This window comes from Colletotrichum karsti (genome assembly GCF_011947395.1).
Source record: "Colletotrichum karsti strain CkLH20 chromosome Unknown Scaffold16, whole genome shotgun sequence".
Lineage (NCBI taxonomy): Eukaryota > Fungi > Ascomycota > Sordariomycetes > Glomerellales > Glomerellaceae > Colletotrichum > Colletotrichum karsti.
This window is the reverse complement of record NW_024065916.1, coordinates 356,008-378,942: the sequence shown is the minus strand read 5'-3', so window position 1 is coordinate 378,942 and position 22,935 is coordinate 356,008. Positions and strand designations below refer to the sequence as shown.

General features: G+C 52.5%; 9 protein-coding genes across 9 annotated transcripts; 3 read left to right on the top strand and 6 right to left on the bottom strand.

Moving 5' to 3' along the window:
• Nucleotides 1-46: 46 nt before the first annotated feature.
• CkaCkLH20_05636 (fructose-bisphosphate aldolase) lies at nucleotides 47-1,034 on the bottom strand (the record flags this gene model as incomplete). The annotated part of the gene is made up of 3 exons (XM_038888354.1): nucleotides 47-332; nucleotides 386-895; nucleotides 949-1,034. 3 exons carry the CDS (start codon nucleotides 1,032-1,034, stop codon nucleotides 47-49), a joined length of 882 nt encoding a protein of 293 aa, XP_038746251.1.
• A 408-nt stretch (nucleotides 1,035-1,442) lies between these two features.
• Nucleotides 1,443-2,384, bottom strand: CkaCkLH20_05635 (tim barrel metal-dependent; the record flags this gene model as incomplete). The annotated part of the gene is made up of 1 exon (XM_038888353.1): nucleotides 1,443-2,384. The coding sequence occupies one exon, from the start codon at nucleotides 2,382-2,384 to the stop codon at nucleotides 1,443-1,445; it is 942 nt and encodes a 313-aa protein (XP_038746250.1).
• Nucleotides 2,385-2,705: 321 nt separating this feature from the next.
• Nucleotides 2,706-3,448, bottom strand: CkaCkLH20_05634 (uncharacterized protein; the record flags this gene model as incomplete). The annotated part of the gene is made up of 2 exons (XM_038888352.1): nucleotides 2,706-3,288; nucleotides 3,342-3,448. The coding sequence occupies 2 exons, from the start codon at nucleotides 3,446-3,448 to the stop codon at nucleotides 2,706-2,708; spliced, it is 690 nt and encodes a 229-aa protein (XP_038746249.1).
• A 2,324-nt stretch (nucleotides 3,449-5,772) lies between these two features.
• CkaCkLH20_05633 (uncharacterized protein) lies at nucleotides 5,773-7,553 on the bottom strand (the record flags this gene model as incomplete). The annotated part of the gene is made up of 4 exons (XM_038888351.1): nucleotides 5,773-5,885; nucleotides 5,943-6,083; nucleotides 6,144-7,212; nucleotides 7,266-7,553. The coding sequence occupies 4 exons, from the start codon at nucleotides 7,551-7,553 to the stop codon at nucleotides 5,773-5,775; spliced, it is 1,611 nt and encodes a 536-aa protein (XP_038746248.1).
• Nucleotides 7,554-9,262: 1,709 nt separating this feature from the next.
• Nucleotides 9,263-10,983, top strand: CkaCkLH20_05632 (pantothenate transporter; the record flags this gene model as incomplete). The annotated part of the gene is made up of 6 exons (XM_038888350.1): nucleotides 9,263-9,334; nucleotides 9,386-9,436; nucleotides 9,498-9,601; nucleotides 9,661-10,014; nucleotides 10,067-10,760; nucleotides 10,825-10,983. The coding sequence occupies 6 exons, from the start codon at nucleotides 9,263-9,265 to the stop codon at nucleotides 10,981-10,983; spliced, it is 1,434 nt and encodes a 477-aa protein (XP_038746247.1).
• A 1,211-nt stretch (nucleotides 10,984-12,194) lies between these two features.
• Nucleotides 12,195-14,021, top strand: CkaCkLH20_05631 (uncharacterized protein; the record flags this gene model as incomplete). Its single annotated transcript, XM_038888349.1, has 2 exons — nucleotides 12,195-12,903; nucleotides 12,958-14,021. 2 exons carry the CDS (start codon nucleotides 12,195-12,197, stop codon nucleotides 14,019-14,021), a joined length of 1,773 nt encoding a protein of 590 aa, XP_038746246.1.
• Nucleotides 14,022-14,229: 208 nt separating this feature from the next.
• Nucleotides 14,230-15,054, bottom strand: CkaCkLH20_05630 (alanyl-trna synthetase; the record flags this gene model as incomplete). The annotated part of the gene is made up of 1 exon (XM_038888348.1): nucleotides 14,230-15,054. One exon carries the CDS (start codon nucleotides 15,052-15,054, stop codon nucleotides 14,230-14,232), a length of 825 nt encoding a protein of 274 aa, XP_038746245.1.
• A 2,192-nt stretch (nucleotides 15,055-17,246) lies between these two features.
• Nucleotides 17,247-20,552, top strand: CkaCkLH20_05629 (uncharacterized protein; the record flags this gene model as incomplete). Its single annotated transcript, XM_038888347.1, has 2 exons — nucleotides 17,247-17,377; nucleotides 20,090-20,552. 2 exons carry the CDS (start codon nucleotides 17,247-17,249, stop codon nucleotides 20,550-20,552), a joined length of 594 nt encoding a protein of 197 aa, XP_038746244.1.
• A 1,566-nt stretch (nucleotides 20,553-22,118) lies between these two features.
• CkaCkLH20_05628 (uncharacterized protein) lies at nucleotides 22,119-22,935 on the bottom strand (the record flags this gene model as incomplete). Its single annotated transcript, XM_038888346.1, has 3 exons — nucleotides 22,119-22,477; nucleotides 22,534-22,593; nucleotides 22,776-22,935. 3 exons carry the CDS (start codon nucleotides 22,933-22,935, stop codon nucleotides 22,119-22,121), a joined length of 579 nt encoding a protein of 192 aa, XP_038746243.1.

The window sequence follows — 22,935 nt, the reverse complement described above, 5'->3', positions numbered from 1 at the left end:
CAGTGTCATACTAGATTTGGTATTCTTTGACTTCTATCACAATATCTCATGCCTTTCCGCCCCATGCCTTTCCGGCGGAATACAGGACGTCTCTCATCACTCTCTCGATAGACTTGGCATAAACATCCGTGCCGTTCATCTTGAGAACCGTAAGCTCAAGCTTTGCAGAATTCTCAGCAATGAAGTCTGTGTATGCGTCGCGGACAGTTCTGTTCATGTTGATCTTGACCATTCCCTGCTTCCTTGCTATTTTGAAGAGCTCGTCGGAAACGCCATGCGTCCCGTGCAGAACCAGAGGCGTCTCGGGGATGGCGTCATGAATGTCGTTCAACCTAGAGAGATTCGTCAGCACTTTTTCTTTCATCACGATTAGATCGTTACTTACAAAGGAAGTCTCCAATATTTCTCTGGGCCGCCAGGTCCATAGTTACCATGGATATTTCCAAAAGATGGCGCAAGAAACTGAACACCCGTCTCCTTGACAAATTCTTTCGCATGCTCAGGTCTCGTGAGAATAGTTTCGAGATCAACAGTGGGCAATCCGTCTTCGCCACCTTCTATCCGGCCCATCTCCGCTTCGATGGCAATTCCCTTGGCATTCGCGATTTTTACAATCTCTCTGCACTGCCGCGTATTTTCCGCCTCGTCGTGTATCGAGGCGTCGACCATGATGGAATCAAAGGGAAGCTCAAGGGCGGCTTTGACGTCCTCGGGCTCAATGCAGTGGTCGAGATGCACGGCAACGGGTACCTTTGCTGCGTGTGCGGCTCCGATTACATACTTGACAAACTCGGGGCCCTGAAACTTCAATGTCCATGGAAAGACCTGAATGATAGCAGGAGAGTTGCAAGCCTCCGCTGCCCGGATCACCGCAATCACGCCGTCATCGTTGTAGCTGTTCATGAATCAGTCCGAGACTTTTGAGCGGTAGTTAAATCGCAGACATACCAATTGTAGGCTCCAACTGCGTAACCCCCAGTTCTTGCTGCCTCCAGGATTTGATACGTTCGGTTGTTTTGGGGAAAGGCGGCCATTGTGACAGATGACTTGAAAGAATTCCGGATCAGTGTACAAACACTGAATGCCTTCAGTCTTGGAGTTGGTCGATCTTGTATATCGAACCAACATCCCCTTGAACTGCAGACACATCAGATGGGTCCACTCGGGCTCATCCCGAAAGTTGAGCGCACTGTAAGTTTAAGTCGGATGAACATCAAACACATCAAACTGACTGACACTTGCGGAAGGCATTCCACCTGTGTTGACGAAAACAAAACTGGTTTGCAGTTCTGGTAGTATTGTGATAAAGAGCCGTAAGATACGTATTGGTAAGCTACGGTAAAGCTCAAACAGAGCCGAGAACCACTTCCAAACAAGTTGTAGTTCTATGAGTAGATTTGCGTCTATCCCTATCTCAATGTCCATTCGTGCATATATCCTGTCTAGCTCTTTGCTGGGAAGTCATACAAAGTAGAAGGGTTGTTAACCCACAAATCTTGCCATTCCTCACCACTGAACCAAGTGCTCAAAGACCGAATCCATGCGCGATCATCAATCTTCAAGAACGGCTCCTGTTCATCTTTGCTCCGAAGATGCCTATCCTCGTGACGCTGGGTATGCGGCCAGTCGCTGCCCCAAACCAGCCTCTTCGAGTTCGTCTGGACGAGTTGCTGTACAATATCCTTCAGATCGTCAAAGTCTGGGTCTGCGCGAGAGCACCTGTAAGGCGCTGAGATCTTGATCCAGAGATTCCCGCTCCGCAGGGTATCGAGAAGATCGTTCCATCCAGACAGCTGCGTGACGGGCACAGACCCCTCAGGGGCCATACTCGATGCCTTCACGAGTCCGATGTGGTCAAGGACTACCGGAACCTTTGATCTTTGAATGACAGCACCCAGTTGTTTCCAATGAGAAATGTTTGGTTGCTGAATCTGAATGCTCCATCCCTTGCCGCTTTGATGCCACTGAAGCAAGCGATTGGCCGTCGCCTCGATGAGATTGACTTGCTTATTGACGTCGTTCATCGCCTGGGCTTTGAAGAAATCCAGACGAACGCTTCGGATGCCGGCGTTGTGGTACTTGTCAAGAAGGTCGTATGTGACTGTCTCTAGATCGAGTACACAGATGCCTCTGGCCGTCCCATTGAAATGCTCCAAGTAGTACAGCAGAGACGAGCAGTCCGCTCCGTAAGACAGGCCGTGGGCGATACACACGTGTGAGACGCCAATGAAGTCTTCAAAATCCAGGAGTTGCCCGAGAGTTGCGACTGAGGGGGTGAAGTGTCTTCCTGATGCGAAGGCAAAACGTCCCGGCTCGAAGATGTGAAGGTGGGTGTCCCAAGCACCCGCAGGCACGGGCTTAGGTGCGATATTGACTGAGCTCATAATTCTCCGATGGCTGTTTGATACGAAGGTTGATGTGAATGGCCGGCCTAAATTTCCTTATGCAATTCAAGTGGTGAAGTAAGACTTTCTATGTATTGCGAAGGCATAGATGTTACGAGAATTGGGAAGCGTGGCGTGTATGTGTAACAAGGGCATGCATTACACATCCAACAGGGTGCACCGGCCAAGAAGACACATTAAATTGAAATCGGCATTACTCCGAGCCGTAGCAAATGGACCCAAACGATTTACAGTTCTTTCATAATGATTTGCTCCAATGTTCCTATTGCCCTATCAAGACTTCCTTATTTTCATATTCTCTCATATCTCACTGCCTAGTGCAATGAGTCCGTGACTCTTCGTGGCCTTCTCCCAGGCATCCTGGCTGATTTCAGCGATGTTGACCCGATATGCCACACCATCTGGCCTGCGCTCAACTTGGAGTGCGATCCTCTGCTTCTCGTAGTCGGGAGGCGCTGTTCTTTCCGCTATTACAATGAACTCATACTCCTTGTCTTCGAGATTGCCAGCATCTTGGCTTCCCAGACAGGGGCCGGTTTGGCCCGCGATGTTTCCATCGGGGTCGAGCAGCTGTTGGCGATAACATTCTTCGCGGTGTTTGTGAAGCGGGCCGTCTCTTTCGTGCCAGTGATACGTTGATTTGATTGGTTTGGCGACTCTGAGCCGTGTTGATTCACTCCAGAAAAGCAGCAGTTGGTCATCAGGAACTTCTTCAAGGTTGATCCTGGGGTAGCTGTTCCGGAGATCTTCCAGCGATACGGCAGAGGAGCCGCGTGCTGGTGAAGAGGTCACTTGCCGCGGTGAGTCCATGAAGATCCTCCTAGCCAACAGAAGGCGTAAAGGGGGGTTCCTCAGAATGTAGATGTCAACCGCAGATGCAAGACTGTACGCTGTCAGTTAGAAGCCATCCGGTACTTTATGACTTGCTTCACTCACCCGGCGTCGGCATGTTTGTCTTCGATGGTGAGAGTCAGAGCCCCCCGCCATCCCATCCAAGACCAACTTGGAAATGGGACTTCTCTTTCAAGTTTCAAAGACTTCATTTTCCGTGCTGTCAAGTCGCTACGCCTTTTCAATCCATAGTTAACTGGCTCCCAGCACAGTCCCAGTTCAAATCTTGACGCGGGTATCCCCCAAATAAATCGATCTTTTGATATCGCCCGAGCTTGCCTCAAAATGGCAGAAAACGCATAGTATGCATCGCTCTGTACGCTGATATCTCGGTTGCTATAGTTCCTCACAAGCCGCGAGAACATCAGCCACAGTTGGTCAGTGTCATCGTCAAACGCTTCCAATGACCTCAAAGTCGAGTTGAGGGAGAATTCGGCACTGTTGAGATTGTCCCATGAAACCCTTGCCAGTTGCGATTCTGAATTTGTCTCCTCAGACCAGTTAGAGGTACAGCACGACCACAGAATATGCTGGTCAAGAAACGTTATGGTCCGACGGGCCATGGCGCGCTCCTGCAGCGTCCACCCGCGCGAAGCCCATACCGTACTACGCGTCAGATGTACGCAATCAAGTCCCGTTGGCTTCAGAGACGTGATCAAAGAAATCGACTCGTTGCCAGGGAGTTCGATTTCTACAGCTGTTTGGGGCTGATTTCGAGGCATTGACACCCCCGGTAGACCAGAGTCGGCATCTTTGCCATCTGCAGCGATGATGGTAAGCAAAGAGCTCGCGTATATCTTCCCCATATTCCTGAGCTGAGCTTTTTTGTCCTCGTCGCTGTTCTGGACAATACAGATGGCGTCGACCCAGATATATTGATATCCGAGGGACTTCGTGAATTTGATTGCATCCGCAATTGTTCTAGGGACCTTTCCAACTAACGATGAAGCCTTGCGAAGCTCATCATAGTTGGTTGTTTTCAGCAAAACTCGCTGCTTGCCTTTACCCCAAACATAACTCAATGCAGTGTATTTGAGGAGACTAAGATCCGCGTTGATAAAGTCAACGACTTTAAGCTCGTTAACGTCGATCAGGCGGAAGAGTGGCATGGTGCTTATCGTTTATGTTAGCCTTGATACGTCCAGCGTAATTAAAGAAGACAAGGTAGAGACCAACTCAGATTGCCCAGGTAACTGCTGTCCACTTGCACCGCAGGATTCCCCATGTCTCTCGAGGCAGTTCCTCAGCCACTGGAGAGGTAAATTGGTATTCACGCTTTTCGGTCGTCTTCTTCCAGCAAATAGAACCGCTTCTTTGTCCCTGATCTGACCAAAGATGTCTCGGACCGCTGGGGTTGTTTCTGCCGACTCATAGTATGTTTGAAAACACTCCCCCAGCAAGGTCCAAGGGAGCCGCAGTCGACTCAACTCATGAATATAGGGATCTTCCTCATCAGGGAAAACCCATAGTCCCAACCGACTCAAGAGAAAGACGTGACCATCTCCTTCGGCGTGAGCGTGTTCCCAAGTACCACCCTCGGGGGGGAGTAGATATCCATCCACTTCGATATGTGCTCTGCAGACAGGATCTTCCACGCCGGACGACGGCATATCCTCCAGTGCCTTCGGTTGCTGTTGTAAAACGGCTACAACGGCTTCACAGAAGGAACAAGCAATTGATGACTTGTGGATCCGACTGACATGACCCAGCGACCAAGTGGTCACCTCAAAACGTGACTTATCATGTCTGAGAGGGAATCGATTTCCATCCAGCTGCCTGCCTGCATTAAGAATTTCGATTTCGCCAACGGTGGGAAGTCTGAGACGCTCAAAGGGGATATGTGAGCAGGATTCACAGAGTTTTCCCTTGGAACCCCTTGGACTGGTAACTGATGCGTTCATGATTCCAAAACGTGATGTAGCTCAACTTGCTATTCGACGAAGGTACAAGCTAATGAAGAGAGCTTTTGGAAGAATATCCAGAGCAGTCAGGACGCGGAATTACAGCCTTTTATCAACGTTTAGGCACAGGTGCAGCCTTCTGCCCAGGTACTGGCTTCACAACCAAATGGAAAATGGTGGGTTTCACAAGCTGAAGCCAAGCATGCTCATAAGCTCATTCACTTCTACCATGTGATGACTTTTGGATGAGTTGGCGAGGTGGCTTGGTCAATTTGAGCCTATGGAATTTGCAAGCGGCTTGAAGATAAAGCCGTGTACTAAGTATGGATGGTGTAAGACGGGGCTTAGACGCATGAGAGGCCACGAATTAGGCCAACCCTCCAGGTTGGACATCGTACCGACATGCACTTCAGTGCCATGGGAACCTCAGCCTGATTTCAGCATAGCTCGTGCCAACAGAATCTCGCTGACGAGGCGACAGATATCCCGACTTAATAGAAGAGTACATGTACTGAGAATGGCGATTGGATATGGTTCTCTCATTTATCGTACATGTATTTCATTGGTCTACCAACCTATTGGGTAATCTTCAAGAAGTGCTTAACAGTAGCAATAGCCTTTTCCTCTTCCAGACGTCTAGCAACCAGCTGCAGGCTGATAGGCATTCCATCGACGGTACTTGGATCGTCTGAAAATGAGTTAGCTAAATTCTGCAATAGAGGGTAAAAAATTAAAGAACACTCACATTCGGCCTGGATAGCCTCACACACTGGTCCCAGAGGCTGTTCTTCCGAGTAAGGAGTGTCTACGCTCTTATCCGCACACAGCCCAGTGGGAAACGAAACACAAGAGTAGTCAAGTACGTTATAGACACCAGTGTATCCAACTAGAAGAGAAGGTTAGTCAGAATCTCGCATCGCTTTCATCGTCGAAGAAATCAACTTACCATGCTTAAAAGTACCGTTCTTGGGGCTGGTAAACGGTGTAGTAGGGCATAGGATAGCGTCAATACCCGCAGCGTTCCATCGATCCAAATACCTCTTCTGGAACGCCGTCCTCTCCAGATGAAGCTGCCACATGTCGTAAGTCCCCAGCTCCTTCGCAGTCGAGTAAGCCGCCATCTCAGGCCTCCACGGCTCGCCCGTCTTCTCCAACTCCTTCTTGATCGAGATACCGCCGTCGGCAACAAACATGCGGTCGAGCAGACTCAGTCCCAGCTTGTGATCCTTTGGCTCCCAGTCAACAACCTCGACGCCCGCCGCCTTCAACTTCTCAACGGTCTGACGCAGAGCTCGCGCGACAGGTGGTGTCGGGCGGACCATGCCGTCGTTCCACATGACACCGATCTTCAACTTCGCGGGGAGTTCCGTTTCCCTCCACGCGATGGGCACACATCGCGGGTCGTAGAGCCATGTCTGGCGGTTGATGACGCTCTTGCTGTAGAGCTCCAGGTCGTCGATCGTTCTCGTCATGGGGCCGTTGACGGACTGGACGGCTTCCTGGCCGCCCATGCCGGAGCGGCAGCCCAGGGTTGGGAAGCGGCCGAAAGAGGGGCGAAGGGTGAAGATGCCGGTGCACGCGGCCGGGATACGCAGCGAGCCGCCGATGTCAGTGCCGATGCCCCACGGACTACCCTTCATGACGATCAGAGCCGACTCGCCACCGGAGCTTCCACCGCTGGTGAGATTCCTGTTTCTTGGGTTGACGGTCCTTCCAAAGACATTGTTGACCGACTCCGCGATCATCATCGCCGTGGGAACATTCGTCTTGACGTAGAACACCGCGCCGGCCTCCTCCAGCAGGGTCGCCAGGGCGGCATCGTATTCGGAGGGGTTTCCGACGTGCGACGCAAACCCCACCGTCGCATCCAGGCCCTTGAGGTTGAAGTTGTCTTTGAGCGAGATCGGCAATCCGTGGAAAGGTCCCAAGGGCTTGCCTGTGCGCTCCAGGTGCTCGTCGAGAGCCTGTGCCGTCGCGAAGGCGCGGTCAAAGCATGTTTCAGACAGGCAGTTCGTCTTCGATGAGCAGTCAGCACAACGGTTCTCCTGCAGGGCATCTTCAAGCTTACCAACTGATGCGCCGCGACGGCTCGCTTGCAAAAGGCTTTCGTGACATCGAGGGACTTGAGTTGACCGGAGGCGAGTTTCGGAAGCAGTTCGGCGGCCGTGCTGTTGGTGATGGCTAACTCCTTCGCCGTGAACCAACCGGAAGTCTCAGGCCACGCGGTGACGTCGGCTTGCGACTCTGGAGGCAGAAGGTCCTTGGGAACTCGCCATTCTTCAGGAATAGACGCGGCGAGGGCCTCGCGTTTTTTGGCGCCAGCCAGCTCCCAGGGTGCGACACCTTGGCTTCCCATGTTGAATTAAAGATGAAAATGCGGTTGTGGTTTTCCGGATAAAAAGGTCTATATGCGAGAAAAGTGTAAGGAACAACAACACGATAAAGTCTCGCGAGGGGCGCCTTTCAGCCCGACCTGAGACAATAAGTTGTTAAATACACGCATGCGGCTACCGATGGCCCAAGCCTTGTTAGTCTTGAGACGCCGTCCCGCACCGGTCATCGGTGATATCAAGTCGGGACGCATCGTCCGAGATCTCGCTAAGGGGAAGACCAGAGGAGAAGTAACAGTGTTAGAACGGCGCCGCGGGAACTGTGGGGTGGGATTGTTCGATTCGTGTGTCTCGGAAGAGATAAGACGCACCGGGAAAATCCAACTGGGCGGGCGTGTCTGTCTGTCGTGCATGCAGGACGCCGCGCATGGGTGCAGGGTATCGTTATCCAGTTCCGGCGTTGATAAAGCTGCATATTATCGATCACAGGAACGTTGGAGATGCGGTGTCTGTCGTATGATGCATATGACCCCGTGGGCAGTTCCTTGCCGATACTGCAAGTCCCGGGATAGCCTGGGCGTCGTGGAGGGGTTCGCGCTAAATCCACCACCCATTCCAGACTGTTTTCAACCGTCGAAGAACCAGTCGGAGATGATCGCAAGAAGAGGCGCGCCAGACGATGGTAGTGTTACCGCGTTATGTTGATGAATGACGTACTTTGGCAGCACGGGGAAGAAAGCCACTACAAACAGCGTTAAGCTTCATTGGTGCACCGGAAGAATACCCCGGCGGCAAGCCTGATATCGTTCAACGAACACCCCCGCATCTCCTCCCACCTCTTGTGTCTAAATGGACCGTTGAATGCGGTCTCTGAATTCAAGATTATCGTGAGAGAATTATGTCTTTTCCAACATCCGGGTCCTCCGTAAAGACGCGACTAACAGCCGCGAAGTGGGACGCGTCTAGCGATTTCAACTAGCCCTAATTGTCTCAGTCAAGCCTTTACCGCCGAGCGCCGATGACTCTTCAGTGAATTCAAAAACAGCGCCAACTTCTATAGCGATTGCTTCATCGAAAAGAGTATCAGGAAGCTGCACCCTGCGATAGAGATCGAGTCGACGCGTATCCGGCGTATTTGAGCTCGACTGAACCCCGACAGCTCCAAGGGTCTCGGACAGGGACCCCGAAAGCCTGTAAGCTTATCGCTCCGTCCTGGTTCGTTGCGGATAACATGCCATGATCGCCGACCAGAGATCAGATAATGATAGCGGTCTTGGAAGCTCACAGTGCCACAGTTTCGCCGAATCGTTACGTTTTGCGACTCGGCCGATATAGTCTGACATTCTCATTCTAGCAACGCACGTGAGATAAGACTCTGCTATCGGTGCCGACAATCGTCTAAACGGTGCAGAAATACCAAGAGACACTCATCAAGCACAGGGCGACAACCTAACCAGGGTCTGTTGGCCCGTTGAGAAACCGACCGCCAGTCTCGACTCCTTGCCACCTTATCTCCGCGCTATCAGCTACACAGCGATAAGTGCAACGCCCAGAAGGAAGCCTGATAGCGGGTTGAACAACGCGGGTCGGTGAGATCCATAAGAAGTCGCACGGGTTTCCTCGGAACTGCTTCGATCTTTGAGTCAAAGGAATGACGGGAGTTTTCGACATTTCCTGCGCGGTAGTTGGTCTCTAGCTTTGTCATTCTGAAAGAGGGTTGGTCGAAGGCACCAATATGGCGCTCTCCAAGATTCAGCAGTACTTGCACGTCGAGTATCAGCCAGGAGAACGAAAGCTCATTCAAAAGGTAAGGCTCTCGATGATGAGATATATCACAATCCATGCTAATTTGTAAAAGATCGACTTCTTCATTCTTACATTTTGTTGTTTGAGTTATCTGGTGAACTATGTAAGTAATCGATCTATCACTCCACTCCCAGCCATATTTGCATATGCTCATCCCACTGCAGCTTGACCGGACAAACTTGAACAATGCCTACGTCTCTGGTATGAAAGAAGAGATCGGCTTCGTCGGAGACCAGCTCAATCAAATCAATACCTGCTTTACTGTCGGGTAAGTGATGCCCATTGATTCATCTGGACGGTAGACAACATACTAACAGTCCATGCAAGATACGTCATCGGACAAATCCCCTCCAACCTGTCTCTGCACTATGTGAAACCACGCTTCTGGTTCCCGCTGATGATGATCATCTGGGGCGGTCTCACCATGTGTACTGCCAGTGTGCACAGCCCAAAGTCTATTATGGCCATCAGATTCTTCCAAGGCATTGCCGAAGCCTCAACCTTCGTCGGGACTCACTACATTCTCGGCGCGTGGTACACCGAACGAGAGCTTGGGAAACGAAGTGGTATCTTCACCGCCTCGGGACTCGCTGGCACCTTCTTCGGCGGCTTCATCCAGACCGGCATCCACAGCAGCATGGACGGCCTCCACGGCCTCAGCGGATGGCGATGGCTGTTCATGTGAGTATTGACGTGTCCAAGATCCGTTGAGTAGATGTTGATTCCGATGCAGCATTGATGGCTTGATGACGATTCCAGTCGCCATCTACGGCTTCGTCTTCTTCCCCGACACGCCCCACACAACCAGTGCTTTCTACCTCACCGCCGAGGAGAAAGCCCTCGCCGCATCGCGCGTACCCGAGATCCAGGAGAAGTCGCCCCTCACATTCCGCTTCGCGAAGAAGGTCCTCACCTCGTGGTACTGGTGGGGCTTCGTCATGCTCTGGATCATCGCCGGCGAGACCGAGTCCTTCAGCACAAACTCCCTGTTGGGCCTCTACATGAAGAGCCACCCGGTCAACAAGTACACCGTCGCCCAGCTCAACAACTACCCGACCGGCGTGCCCGCCGTGGGCATCGTCTCCACGCTCTTCTGGGCGACGCTCACCGACTTCCTCGGCGGCAAGCGGTACCTGGTCGCCTTCTTCATCGGTGTCACCGGTATCGCGACTTCCGTCATGATTCTCGTCGCGTCCAAGGACCCGACCAGCGCGAATTCCACGTCCGTGGTCTTTGGCGCTTACTACTGGGCCGGAGCGGTCTACGCCTGCCAGGCGACTTTCTTCGCGTGGTGCAATGACGCGATGAGGTACGAAGAGGGCGTGTTCCGTGGTGTGGTGTTGGCGGGTATGAACCTGGGAAGCAATGCCATCAACGCCTGGTGGAGCATCGTTTTCTACGGTGCATCGATGGCGCCATGGTTCACGGTAAGTCATCCATTCCTCCCCGCAAACATTCATCAATGTGTCCGAGCTAACGCAGTATTTCCAGAGGGGCATGTGGGCCATGATCGCCAGCTCTATCGCTCTGATCGTGTGGACCAGCGGGCTCACCTTCTTGGCGCACAGAGAGGATAAGCGGAGGGTTCTGGAGGCCCAGGAGACGGTGTCTGTTACCAAGGGAACGGATGGAAAGGATGATAATGTTTAATGAGAAGTCTCCGATCATGTTACGGGGACCAGGGGGTTTGCCTGGGGTCGTGTTTGGAGTGAGACCACACCGGGCAACTCAGCCTTGAATGATTCTCACTTCTCCTAAAGAAAAACTCACATTCGGAACAGAATTTGCTTACAATAACCTGTGAAATTGTGGTCTGCAACTTCAATCAGAATCCGACTGGTCATCGTCGTTATGGCAGATCATCGAGCTGTCGTCGTGCGACTCCAATTACCTGTTATCTTGCCCGCAAGCAGCAGCTTGACCGCAGCGATCACCAATCATGGCCGTGATGTTGGGCCACACGGGTATTTCGAAGAAAACTATCGGAATCAGTCTAACTCAAGTCCGCAGATCTAGTAATCTCCCAGCCTGTCATGTCCGCTCCGGACGGCGGTGAGACTCTAGCACGAAGGGCGAGACCAGCACCGAATTTCGCGATGCCGAGGCCGGCAAGTGGGGGCTCCACCGCATAAGCTTGCGGATGCCGAGGCCGGACCCAGAAGAACGGGCCCGCCCCACCCGATGCCGAGGTGACGGATTTGGCGCGGAACGAACCCTGAGAGTAGCGGCCGAATTCCGCACCTCAAAATTTCAGGGAATTCTTCGCGATTCTGCGATAAGCAGTTCATGTTTGCATGCATGACAAGACGATACAGCTGGCCATAATTGCATCGAAGAAATCAAAAGTTACGAGGAGTAGGATATGTAGGTTGGCTATAAGACGATATGAACATAGACACACAGATCCAAATCACAGCTTCACTCATCAAGGCGAAATTGGAAGATTTGAGTTCGGCCCGCTATCACACGGCAACACCGACCCCCGTGATCGGCACCGAACTCCCGACACAAGCGGACCCATCCCATCAAACAACTGCGTCATCCGCGCTCTCGTTCTCTCTTTTCTCGACTCACGACACGCCACCAACCGCGGCCCCTTACCGTCCACCGGACCCACGGCGTCCAAGGTGATGGGACGACGGCTGGCCCGGCAGCGTCGGAGAGATGACGAGACATGCTCCGCCGAAAAGTTCGACGGAGGCTTCTAGCCGATCTCCATTGCATGTGTATAAATATCTCCGGCTCTTGGCTCTGAGGCTCCCTGCGACACATCCTTAATGCTTTTAATGTGAACAATCAACAGTCCAATAACCCTTCTCTTAATCGATATCCAACCACAACTATCACTCACACTCACATCAATGTCGGTACTGCCTTCAAACTACACGGAGCGCCCCATGACGGTGCTCGGCGGAGGCGTCCTGGGCCGACGCATCGCCTGCATCTGGGCCTCCGGCGGCTACAACGTCCGAGTCCGCGAGCCCGACGGCAACCAACACCAGCCCTGCCTCGACTACGTCAAGCAGAACGTCGACAGCTACCCGGCGTCCGGCACGAAACGCGCCGGCACCGTCCAATGTTTCACCGATCTCGAGAGCGCCGTCAAGGACGCATGGCTCGTGATCGAGGCCGTCCCGGAGCGTATCGAGATCAAGATCGACACCTTCGCCGAGCTCGAGGCCAAGGCGCCGGCAGACGCCATCCTGGCCAGCAATTCTTCGTCATACCGGTCGTCGGAGATGCTTGAGAAGGTCACCGACGAGACTAAGAAACGCATTATGAACACGCATTACTACATGCCCCCGGCTAACATGGTCGTCGAGCTGATGACTGATGGACACACGCACCCGGAATACTTCCCTTTCATGACCGAGAGACAGAAGGAGGTCGGCACGAAGCCGTTTACCGCGAGGAGGGAGTCTACCGGGTTCATCTTTAACCGCCTATGGGCTGCGATCAAGCGCGAGACCCTGTCTATCTTGGCCGAGGGTGTTTCCAGCCCCGAAGAGATTGACGCCCTGTTCATAGAGCTCGCCAAGCGCGGCAAGGGACCTTGCGAAATGATGGACGGTAAGTCGTCTCACTACAAACACTCCAAATCCTCATGTACTAACTCAAGAGCAGAGGTCGGTCTCGACACCGTCGCATTCATCGAGAAGCACTACGTCAAAGAGCGCGGCCTCTCCCCCTCAAACACCGTCGACTTCCTCGACCGCGAATACCTCTCCAAGGGCAAACTCGGCCACAAGTCCGTCAAGGGCGGCCTCTACCCCCGCCTCCCCAAGATTGTCGCCCTCGACCTCGGACTCGGCCGCTCCGATAACCACATGACCTCCGGCCAGGTCCTCCAGCTCACCCCCGAGGGCAAGCTCGAGCGCGTGCTGGTTGACCGCCAGCAAGTCCCCGACGGCATCGACATCGAAGAGGAGACGAAGCGCATGTTCTGGACCTGCATGGGCAACCCCGGCGAGCAGGACGGCGCGGTCTACTCCGCCAACCTGGACGGCAGCGACGTGCAGTCGCTTTTCGTCCCGGGGGTGATCAACACGCCCAAGCAGCTTGTCGTGGAGCCCGAGAGCCGCAAGATTTACTTCTGCGACCGCGAGGGTATGAGGGTGTACCGGTCGAACCTGGACGGAAGCGAGCTGGAGACCCTCGTTGTCGGCGGAAACGACCCGGAGGACATCAAGGCGTGGTGCGTGGGCATCTCGGTCGCGCCGAAGCTCGGCAAGTTCTACTGGACGCAGAAGGGCGCGCCCAAGTCTGGCCAGGGACGGATCTTCTGCGCCAACATCCAAATGCCCGAAGGCAAGACCGCCGAGACGAGAGACGATATCGTGTGCTTCTTGGACAAGCTTCCCGAGTGCATCGACCTGGAGGTTGACGAGGATGACCACACCATCTTCTGGACTGACCGTGGCGAGATCCCCAAGGGAAACACCTTGAACAGGGCCCGCATCCACCCCAAGACTGGCTTGTTGGAGTCTTCTGGCCCTGAGAAGTTTGAGATTTTGGTCAGGCATCTCAATGAGGCCATTGGCGTGAAGCTCGACAAGGATAACGGCCACGTCTACTTTGGCGACCTCGGCGGCAACATCTACAAGAGCAACTTGGACGGATCGGAAAAGAAAAAGCTTTTCTCGGACGATGATCGGGCCATCTCAGGCATTGCTTTGCTGCGCGAGTAGAAGACTTAGAAGATTCCGCTGGGATGTGAGAACACAGACAACAGCGGCGTTACGGAGCATAGGCTTAGATGGATGACCAGCGATTGGTACGCACAGACTAGAAGGGGTTTCACGACTGATGACTCTGTAGACTAATACAATGTAACAATTACTTCATTCTTTTCGTCGTATGCATGATGCTTCTATCGTTTATCCCCAGACTCTAAACCTACGGGGCATTCGCAGCGACCGCGTAGCTGACCTTCGACTTGCCCTTACTCCTCGAAATCTTCCTCACAGTCGTCTCGCCACACAAATCCGTCGTATCAACGTGCGTCCCGCCACACGGATACACCTCCGCGCCCACAATCTCAACAACCCTGAACTTCTCTCCCGGCGGCGCCAGACTCCTGTCGGGAATCAGCCTCTCCAGCCCACGCTTGCGAAAGTCCTCCTCGTCCCAGAAATCGACCTTGACATCCATCTTGGCATCTAGGAACTCGTTGACCTTTTGCTGGATCGACTGCTTGTGCTTCCCGTCAATCAACCCCTGAAACTCGCAGTTGGCCGAGTCCGGGAAGTGCGACGCCTTGAGCTCGTCGAAGCCCTCCACCTCCTTCTCGAGCAGATGCCGCACCGCGGCGCCGAGGACGTGGCCCGCCGTGTGATACCGCGAGTACAGCAGCCGCTTCTCGGCGTCGATGGCCTGCTCCACCTCGTCGCCCTCCTTGAACCCCGCGCTCGACTCCTTGAAGCGGCCGAAGTGCAAGACCTGGCCGTCGCGGACGACGTCCATGCGCACCGAGTTCACCGAGAAGGACGCGCCGAAGGGGGTGGTTATGGAGCCGACGTCGGAGGGCTGGCCGCCGCCCTGCGGGTGGAAGATGGTCTCCTTCGTCACGACGACGTGGTCCTGGTCGCTGCCATCTTTGAAGAGTTGGCGGTTGGCTTCTTCGAGGTCGGCGAAGGGGCGGATCGCGGTGACGAGCGTCTTGAGGGTGTGGAGTTTGGCGTTGTGCTGGAAGGCCAGATATGTGCGTGCTGCGGCGGCCATTGTGTGTGATGCGTCTTCGGAGGTGATGCAAGGGTACAGAAAACAAGCAGCAACGAGAGACAACAGTCGCAATCTATTTATCGATTCATGAGCCGTGGATTCTTGACATTCCTTTTCTTTCTAAGGTCTTCTCTGCGCCAGTTGACATGAAGGGCGCGAGATCGCTGTGGAAATGTGGTCCAAAGTGCATTTCTGAGGGATTTAAAGTGGATCCATCGTCTGAAGTCCAGGGGTATCTAGATTGCCGAGTACGCGGATTAGAGCGACAGGCATCATCTCTGCTCGATGGTACTGTCCAGTCCAGTCGAAAGAGAAACATAACTAAGATACATCTGCTAGTCTGAGAAATGGTGGTGCTTTGCGACAAATACGTATAAACTCGCTCAGGCTCAATTTCTCATCCGTTTGCCATATCAGCACGCCTATCAGCCTGAGTCCATCACGAAAGAGTAGCTTCCAATCCGACTTGAGTACATGGAGTGTTTAATTTGGACCAGAAGCACTGCTTCTAGTTGTATTTTTTGCATGGTCAAGATGTCACCCCTCTTGAGTTGAGGAAAGATTGTATACTGATCTGTGCATTAAAGAGAGATTAACGCAGCGTTAACATTGGTTCTTAAAACTCAACCGTGTAATGTACACCAGAGTTGGACTTAGTATCCTCCTGTTTCCGAATATGCGTTCAGATCCCATTGCACCAAATATATGATCTCGCCACTGTTCAAGTCGGCAAAAACCTCGGCTTATTAATAGTAGCTTGTGCTGCGGCCAGACCGCGAACTGGCCGGGTTTTGAAAATCTCAAGAATCTTCCGGGGTTCCGCATTCTCGCCGAACCTATCATTATGTGCGGTATCCGGCAGTCCATTGAGTAGATCATTCGAATAATGTGATTCCTCGTTGGCGGCGGCCAGGTTGCAAAACGGAATAGGTGGTTCGAGTCGTCGCTCGTCCAGCTTGGCTAGGTCTGCCACAATCTCAGAGGGCTCGCACATCACTCAGACGTGGTCAGCATCGACTCCGCGAAGAACGATATCGCAAAGCTTCTTGGATACTAAACTTCATTGCCGCCAAAGGCCATCATGAAGGCGTCTGCTTTGTTGATTGAGAGATGTTGAGATTGGGTAAGGTCAGCAGAACGACAGGAAGAAAGATTAAGTGTGACGACTCACGAACGAAAGGAAACGAAGAGAAAAGGAAAGATTTTGGTATCATGCGACATCAGGAGAAACAGCTTAGGTCTGGTACCTGGGGATACCTCTGCGTGGGAAAATATAAGAAGGCATCTCTCGAGCGACGCCTGTCAATCTTTCTCTTCTCGCGAAGAATACTTTTTGTAACTTGTGAGGGATCGATATCATTTCCCAAGCGTTTTTCGTCGAAGGAAATCATATATAAAAGGTTCGTTGCGTGCGGTGTTGGGCGGTAGTATGAAAGGCGTCGTGATTCGACACCTTGGTGTCGAATAGTACGTATAGTACTACGATTTGATTTCTCAACGATATAGTAATATGGTTTTCTTCGTATCAGACTGCCTTTACATTTAGCCTAGTCTTACTACCAAGCTCAGCCCGCTCATCAACCCTCCCCCCCTTGGGCTCAATCTCGATCGATCCTATCTGCTTATTCTTCCGAGTCAGTTTCACGTCTCCCATTTTGCCCTCAGTCTCCTCTCAAGCGTAAGTTTACTACTGTTTCTTCTATTCTGTATATATTATACAGAGTCTTTCTCCTACTCCTACCTCAGCGATGAAAAGTATCGGCCGCGGTTATAAACAGAACTGAAGGGGTGAATCCTTCCAACGACTTCGTCTCACAGAATGTTCGCCAGAATGACAATAAATGAACCCACGGCAAGCCCCAGCCTGAGAGAAAACGATGGACAGCCTGTTGAGCCCTGTGTCACCACAGCGATGCTGTTCGATGCTATAGCTGCAGTTTTGTTAAAACAATAATTCTTGATCTTGGGATATTTTAAAGAATACTCACGAGATGAGGGCCTCGCTTCAATATCTAAGCTTGGGCCTTGAGTAGGACCCAGGCTGGAGATGCCGTAAATCGGTGAGAAGGCCGGATTGCCGTACTGCCCAGCTGGAAGGCTTGGCTTGACACCAGAGTCGCCATAAGACACCCCACTACCCTCCGCTCCACCCAGTAGAGAGTTTTGTCCTGATCCATTTGCCTCGCCCGACGCTGGCGTTGGACCTAGACCCGGACCTTGACCTAGACCCGGACCTTGACCTAGACCCGGACCTTGACCTAGACCCGGACCTGGACCTGGACCCGGACCGGGAGTGGGATTTGACCCAGCTGCGGAATCCAGAGTAGGTGCTGCAGTGGGTCCCGCAGTAGAAGCAAAACCATCCCCAGCTGCATCGCCATCTTGCCAAGGAGAAGCTCCCACCGAACCACTTGTGTTTAACTCGTAGCTCTTTGCCCCAGGTGGTGCAGGGAATGGTCCCGATATTCCCGTGATATATGCAGCGTCCGGGACCGGGTACGTAATTGTGGCCGTAACCGGCTTGTTGCCGCACGTCGTGCAGGTCTGTACTTCTGCCGTGAAGCCGAATGGCACTGATAACGAGGCTACGGTAGGCTTCGCCTCGACCCCGCTGTACGTCTCTGTTACAGCATATACTTGACGAGAGAGGCCAGTCGAGCAGAATGAATCGTAGGTCGTCGTATACGCAATGGTATGAGCGCAGGCGTCGCAACCACAAGAGTTGCAGCTGGGAGCCTGTATTTGCACCGTGATAGGCTCATTCTGGGCTGCTGGCTTGTGTACGAAAGGTCTCACACAATGGCCGTTACAAACCGAGGGCGTCTCGAACGTGATGGCGAAGCATTGTGTAATGGTGGCTGTTCGCCATGTCAGAGTGATGTTCTCGGGTGCCGCAGAAACGGCGGCGGCGGAAGTTATGACAACTGCGGGTATCCAGCGATGTCCTTGCATGATGTATGTTTCGTCTTGTATGATACTCAAAAAGGGACTGGCCGTTGCGCATATAAATTAGGGGTAAATCCAACGTACAAGTAGCGTATGCCTCTCTGCGGACGTGCAGTGGTGGCGAAGAAACGCGGTATATGCCTTCCGTAGATGATCCCCTTTGTGGGCGCAACTGTGATGGACCCAGTGATATACAATCTTCGCAACGGGTGATATTTGGTGCCCAGACCATCCGGGAATTCACCTGTTTCGCAATGTCTTATGGATGAGAGACAAGTTGTTGTTTACATGTTGCATACGAGGGATGGTGGAATGGGAGTTAAAGTACTTGTTTCTCTAATTTCACCCTCCATTCCCGTCTCCCTGTCAGGCCTTCAGCCCTGTCATCTCCGAACATGCCAAACCGCAAAACGATCGAGAAAGAAATGTGAATGTCTCGATGTAATAGGGGCATCGGTGTTTATTCTCGGCCCGGGATATCACATCAAACATTTCTACTGTCCCTCCCGGTCCCTCTGCGTGCCCATTTTACCATTTTGTTGCCTCCTTCCATAAACCGCAAGACCCATCAAAACCTGCAACTGACAACTATCTTCCCACTCACATCAACAGCATGGCACGATTAGCACTTGTCGCTGCTGTACTTGGTGTGCTCGCCACAGTGGGTGCTGCTCCTCCGGCTGATGATGTCGAACGACTGTGGTGCTTCACGTATCTTTCAACGTACCTCGAGCCTGTATCTTTCGGGACTACCATAGTTCCTGATAGCTCGACCGTGGGTCCGGCTCAGTCGCCAGTAGACTTCGTATCGACGACCGTATCAGCGTCGACAGTCGCGTCTACAGGCTCAGGGATCTTTGCAACTTCCGCCGGGTCAGGAGGCACATCATCCGCGCTTTCTACGAGCGCACTCATACCCGAGTCAGGGGGCACTTCATCTGCGCTATCTACAAGCGCACTTATCCCAGGATCTTCGATACCAACTGAGTCCATACCAACCGGCTCTTCGATATCGTCGACGGCTGCTGGAGTCACGTCCTTTTCGAATGTACCCTCTACGACAGTTGCGACCTCCGAAGTATCTGGCTCTTTTGCCATCACGACGTCGCCACCCGTTCCTACAATTCCAGTCATATCTGGTGATCGAGTGATATTTTTCGTTACTCCAGCTCCACCCGGGAGGACGAAGCGCTTAAGCAAACGAGATCTCGGCGGCTTCGTCAGTACTGGCTTGGATGAGAATCCGACAACTTGCGACCTAGCCAGCGTCTTCATCTTATCTGACGCGCAAGAGCTCTTTTCAGGGGGGTTTCCACTGTACTACGATGTTGGGGATTCTTTCAGACAGATCCGAAGCACAGGCAACCCCCCAGCTGGAGCAGTAACGACAGGCTTCACAACGATCAACGGCGTACTCGTCTTCCAAAATCTGGCGCTGCCCAATAGAGAAGCAAGCTTCTGTCAGGACGCCACCAGCGGGCAGGTGTATATCGTTTTCACATCTGGCCCCCCAGGCTGCGTAGCGGTCAATCTCATTACTTATGGAGGCAAGTTGTCCCATTCTATGAACTGGTTGAAGGCAATCTTGAGATATGTAACTAATATTTCCGAACAGTCGAGCAATGTCAGAACGGGCAGATTGTATCCGCCAGCTCAGGTTCTAGTAGTACCCTGCAGACGCAAACAGCAATCAGCCCTTCTGATAGCCAGTCGACTCCAGGGCCAATTAGTACAGGGGTAATCCAAACAACAAGGCCGCCAACCAGCGAGTTGAATACTCCGAGCAGCCAAATATTGGCCGCAAGCTCGAATTCTCAGCTGAGCTCTCCTAGCACCAGCCGGCTGCTACCGGTCAGCTCGACTCCAGCTACTGAGGCTCAGACCAGCTCGACGACGTTCCGGACGCTCTCTCCATTCTTTCCCAACACTACCTCGCAGGAATCCTCGCTTGCTAGAACAACGACCCTGACTACTCCCGTGACACCAGTCCCGAGTAGTAGCTCCCCAAGCATTCTGGCTCCTGAATCGAGCCAAAGACCTTCATCATCAACTTTAAGCTCAGCTGTCTCTCAGACATCGCCCTCCTTAGCAGCATCCACTGCGTCTACCACCCCAGGAAGTCCACCGGGGAGGTCTTCTTCAACGTTCGCCTCTCCACAAACATCATCCACGTCTGTATCGCTTTCTGCGTCAGTATTTCCAAGCTCCGTTTCATCATCTTCTCAATTCCCTCTCCCAAATACGTTTACATCAAATCTGCCATCCTCGTCCACCGCGCCATCAATGACTTCATCATCGCTGTCATCTATTCTCCCATCAACGGCGTCTTCCGCAGAGTCTGTGACCCCAATATCGACATTGTCTTCGTCTTCTCCCACATCAACATCACCTTCACCTTCGCCTTCAATGACTCCGTCCACGACGTCGACAACATCATCTGTCATCCTATCGACATCATCTTCTTCAACACTCACATCTACGTCGTCTTCAGTATCCTCTTCCACCCAGACGACAGTGACTTCTTCTACTTCATCTATATCCGCAAGCAGTAGCTTTACTTCATCAGCAGCTTCATCGAGCAGTTCGGCCATACAGACGACTTCATCTGGCTCGTCATTGACCAGCCCTTCACTCTCTCCCACAGTCATAACCACGTCCACCACATCTTCCAGCAGTTCTTCCAGCAGCTTCTCCAGTCCTTCACTCTCTCCCACAGTCACATTTACGTCCACCACATCTTCTAGTAGCTCGTCTAGTAGCTCATCTAGCAGCTCCTTCAGTCCTTCACTCTCTCCCGCAGTCACAACTACGTCCATCACATCTTCTAGTAGCTCATCTAGTAGCTCATCTAGCAGCTCTTCCAGTAGCTCTTCCAGCAGCTCTTCTAGTAGCTCGTCCAGCAGCTCTTCCAGCAGCTCGTCCAGCAGCTCCTCCAGCAGCTCCTCCAGCAGTTCATCATCAGCGCAGCCCACCGCCACATGCCCTGCCACGGTTCAATGCAACCAAGCTCAAGCTCCAGCTCAATGCGCCTCAACAGGAACCCAAGCGATTAGACTTTCCAATCCTACTCGGCTCATTGAAACCTCAGTTGACGATGGATATGCGACGGTAAACCTGCCGTTCTCCATTGGCGTAAACGGCTCTTACAGCACGATCGCTTATGTCGGCGTCAATGGCTACATCTCCTTTGGTCCCTCGATAGGTGCAGACATAGTTGTTTCCACGTTTCAGAAAGACCTTTATGATTTCGGTAGCCCAGAGGGTCTATATTACCAGATATCCCCCTCTTCTCGAGGCTCTGGTCGCCAAGTTACTTTCGAGCATGTTGTTGGTGGTTATAGGGCGCCAAGTTCAAACTATCATTTTGCAACAACGTTCTATGAAAACCTTCCAGGATTGGTCACTATGACCTATTACCAGTCCCCAGACAAGGGCTCTGGGGCTTTTATTGGTATTGAAAACTTGAACAACAATTTTGCTGTTCAGTATTCATACTTCACGGCCTCGGTTCTGGATGGTACTTCAATAGACTTCGACACCACCTCATGTGGTGGCACTAGCTATAAGTGCAGTTACACCTCTCAGGTGTGCTAAAAATTGATTTTTTACGTCTGGATAGTTTCGCGCAGCATAGGTGGACGGACTGTTTTGTTTATTATAACCGCGAGTGTATGGGAACTAGTTAAGAAGAAAACCTAGGTCACCTTTACGCGTGTATGAAGTTCGCGACAACTGTGACCACCAGGACCTAATAGCGGCAGCTTATTACTTTACCTTACGCTCCTAACGTGGATAGTGTTTTATTGCGAGAGTCTTCCTCATCTGACACAGTACGAAATCTTCGTCACTGAGGACAGGAGATTGCATGTCTACAGATAAATCAGTCATTGAAGCAGGACATCGATTTGACGTGCACCACAAAGGTCTTCTCTAAATTCAATATCGACACACTAAAGTCTATCATCCGCGTCGCGAAAACACCAGACCGCGAGCTTTTATCCAACCATGACCAACTCCCCCTATATTTCCACAAGAACCGGACACCATCTTCAACTTCCAACAAGTGACAAATAAAACACATTTACACATTACAACCTGAGAGAGCAACCAAATATCACTCAGGCGTTGGAAGGAGGCGTTCTCCTGAGGTTGAGAAGAATCTTGCCATCGGTGTCGTCGCCGGTCTGGTTCCACTTGAGGTTGTAAATGCCATCAATGTCGCTGGCGGTAGCGTACCACAAAGACTCCAAGCTGCTGTCGTCCGGGTTCTGGACCAGGATGAAGTTGCCGTAGAAGACGAACCCGCTGGTCTGGCGGCCGGTGGTAGTGGAGTTGCTGTCGAAGAAAGCGACGTTGTGGTCGCTGGAGCTGGTGCCGGGGACGGTGAAGGTGACGTTGGACCACTCGGGAGTGGTAGCCAGGGCGGTGGTGTTCGGAGCTCCGATCCAGACGCTGTCATCTCCGTCCTGAGGAGTGACTTGTTCTTGTTAGTCTTTCCGTTTGGTAGGAAGGGATGTGGGGGAATCGACTTACAGATCACTGGGGCGGCGTTGGAGTCGTTGAACTGGGTGTAGTCTCCGAAGTAGGCGTCACCTAGAGGAGAAAGGTTGTTAGTTTGGTGGATACAGACGGGGACTTAAGGGTCTAGACCGAGCTGGGGGATCTTCAAAATGAATGAATGGGGGGAGTGCGACGGTGACGGAATCAGATTCCCGAGGAAAAGCACATGCATAGATGACCATGTGGAAGGTTTGGAAATTCGCCGTTGTACGTACCTCCAGCGGTAAACATCTCCAGACCGCCGAGTCCGGTGCCGTAAGCGTAGACCTGGAAAGAGTTGGTGTCGGCACGGCGTACGTGACTCGAGGGAGCCAGGCCCGGAGCCGCAGCGGCGATGGCGGCAAATGCCAGAGTGAAAGCTCCGATGTGCTGCAT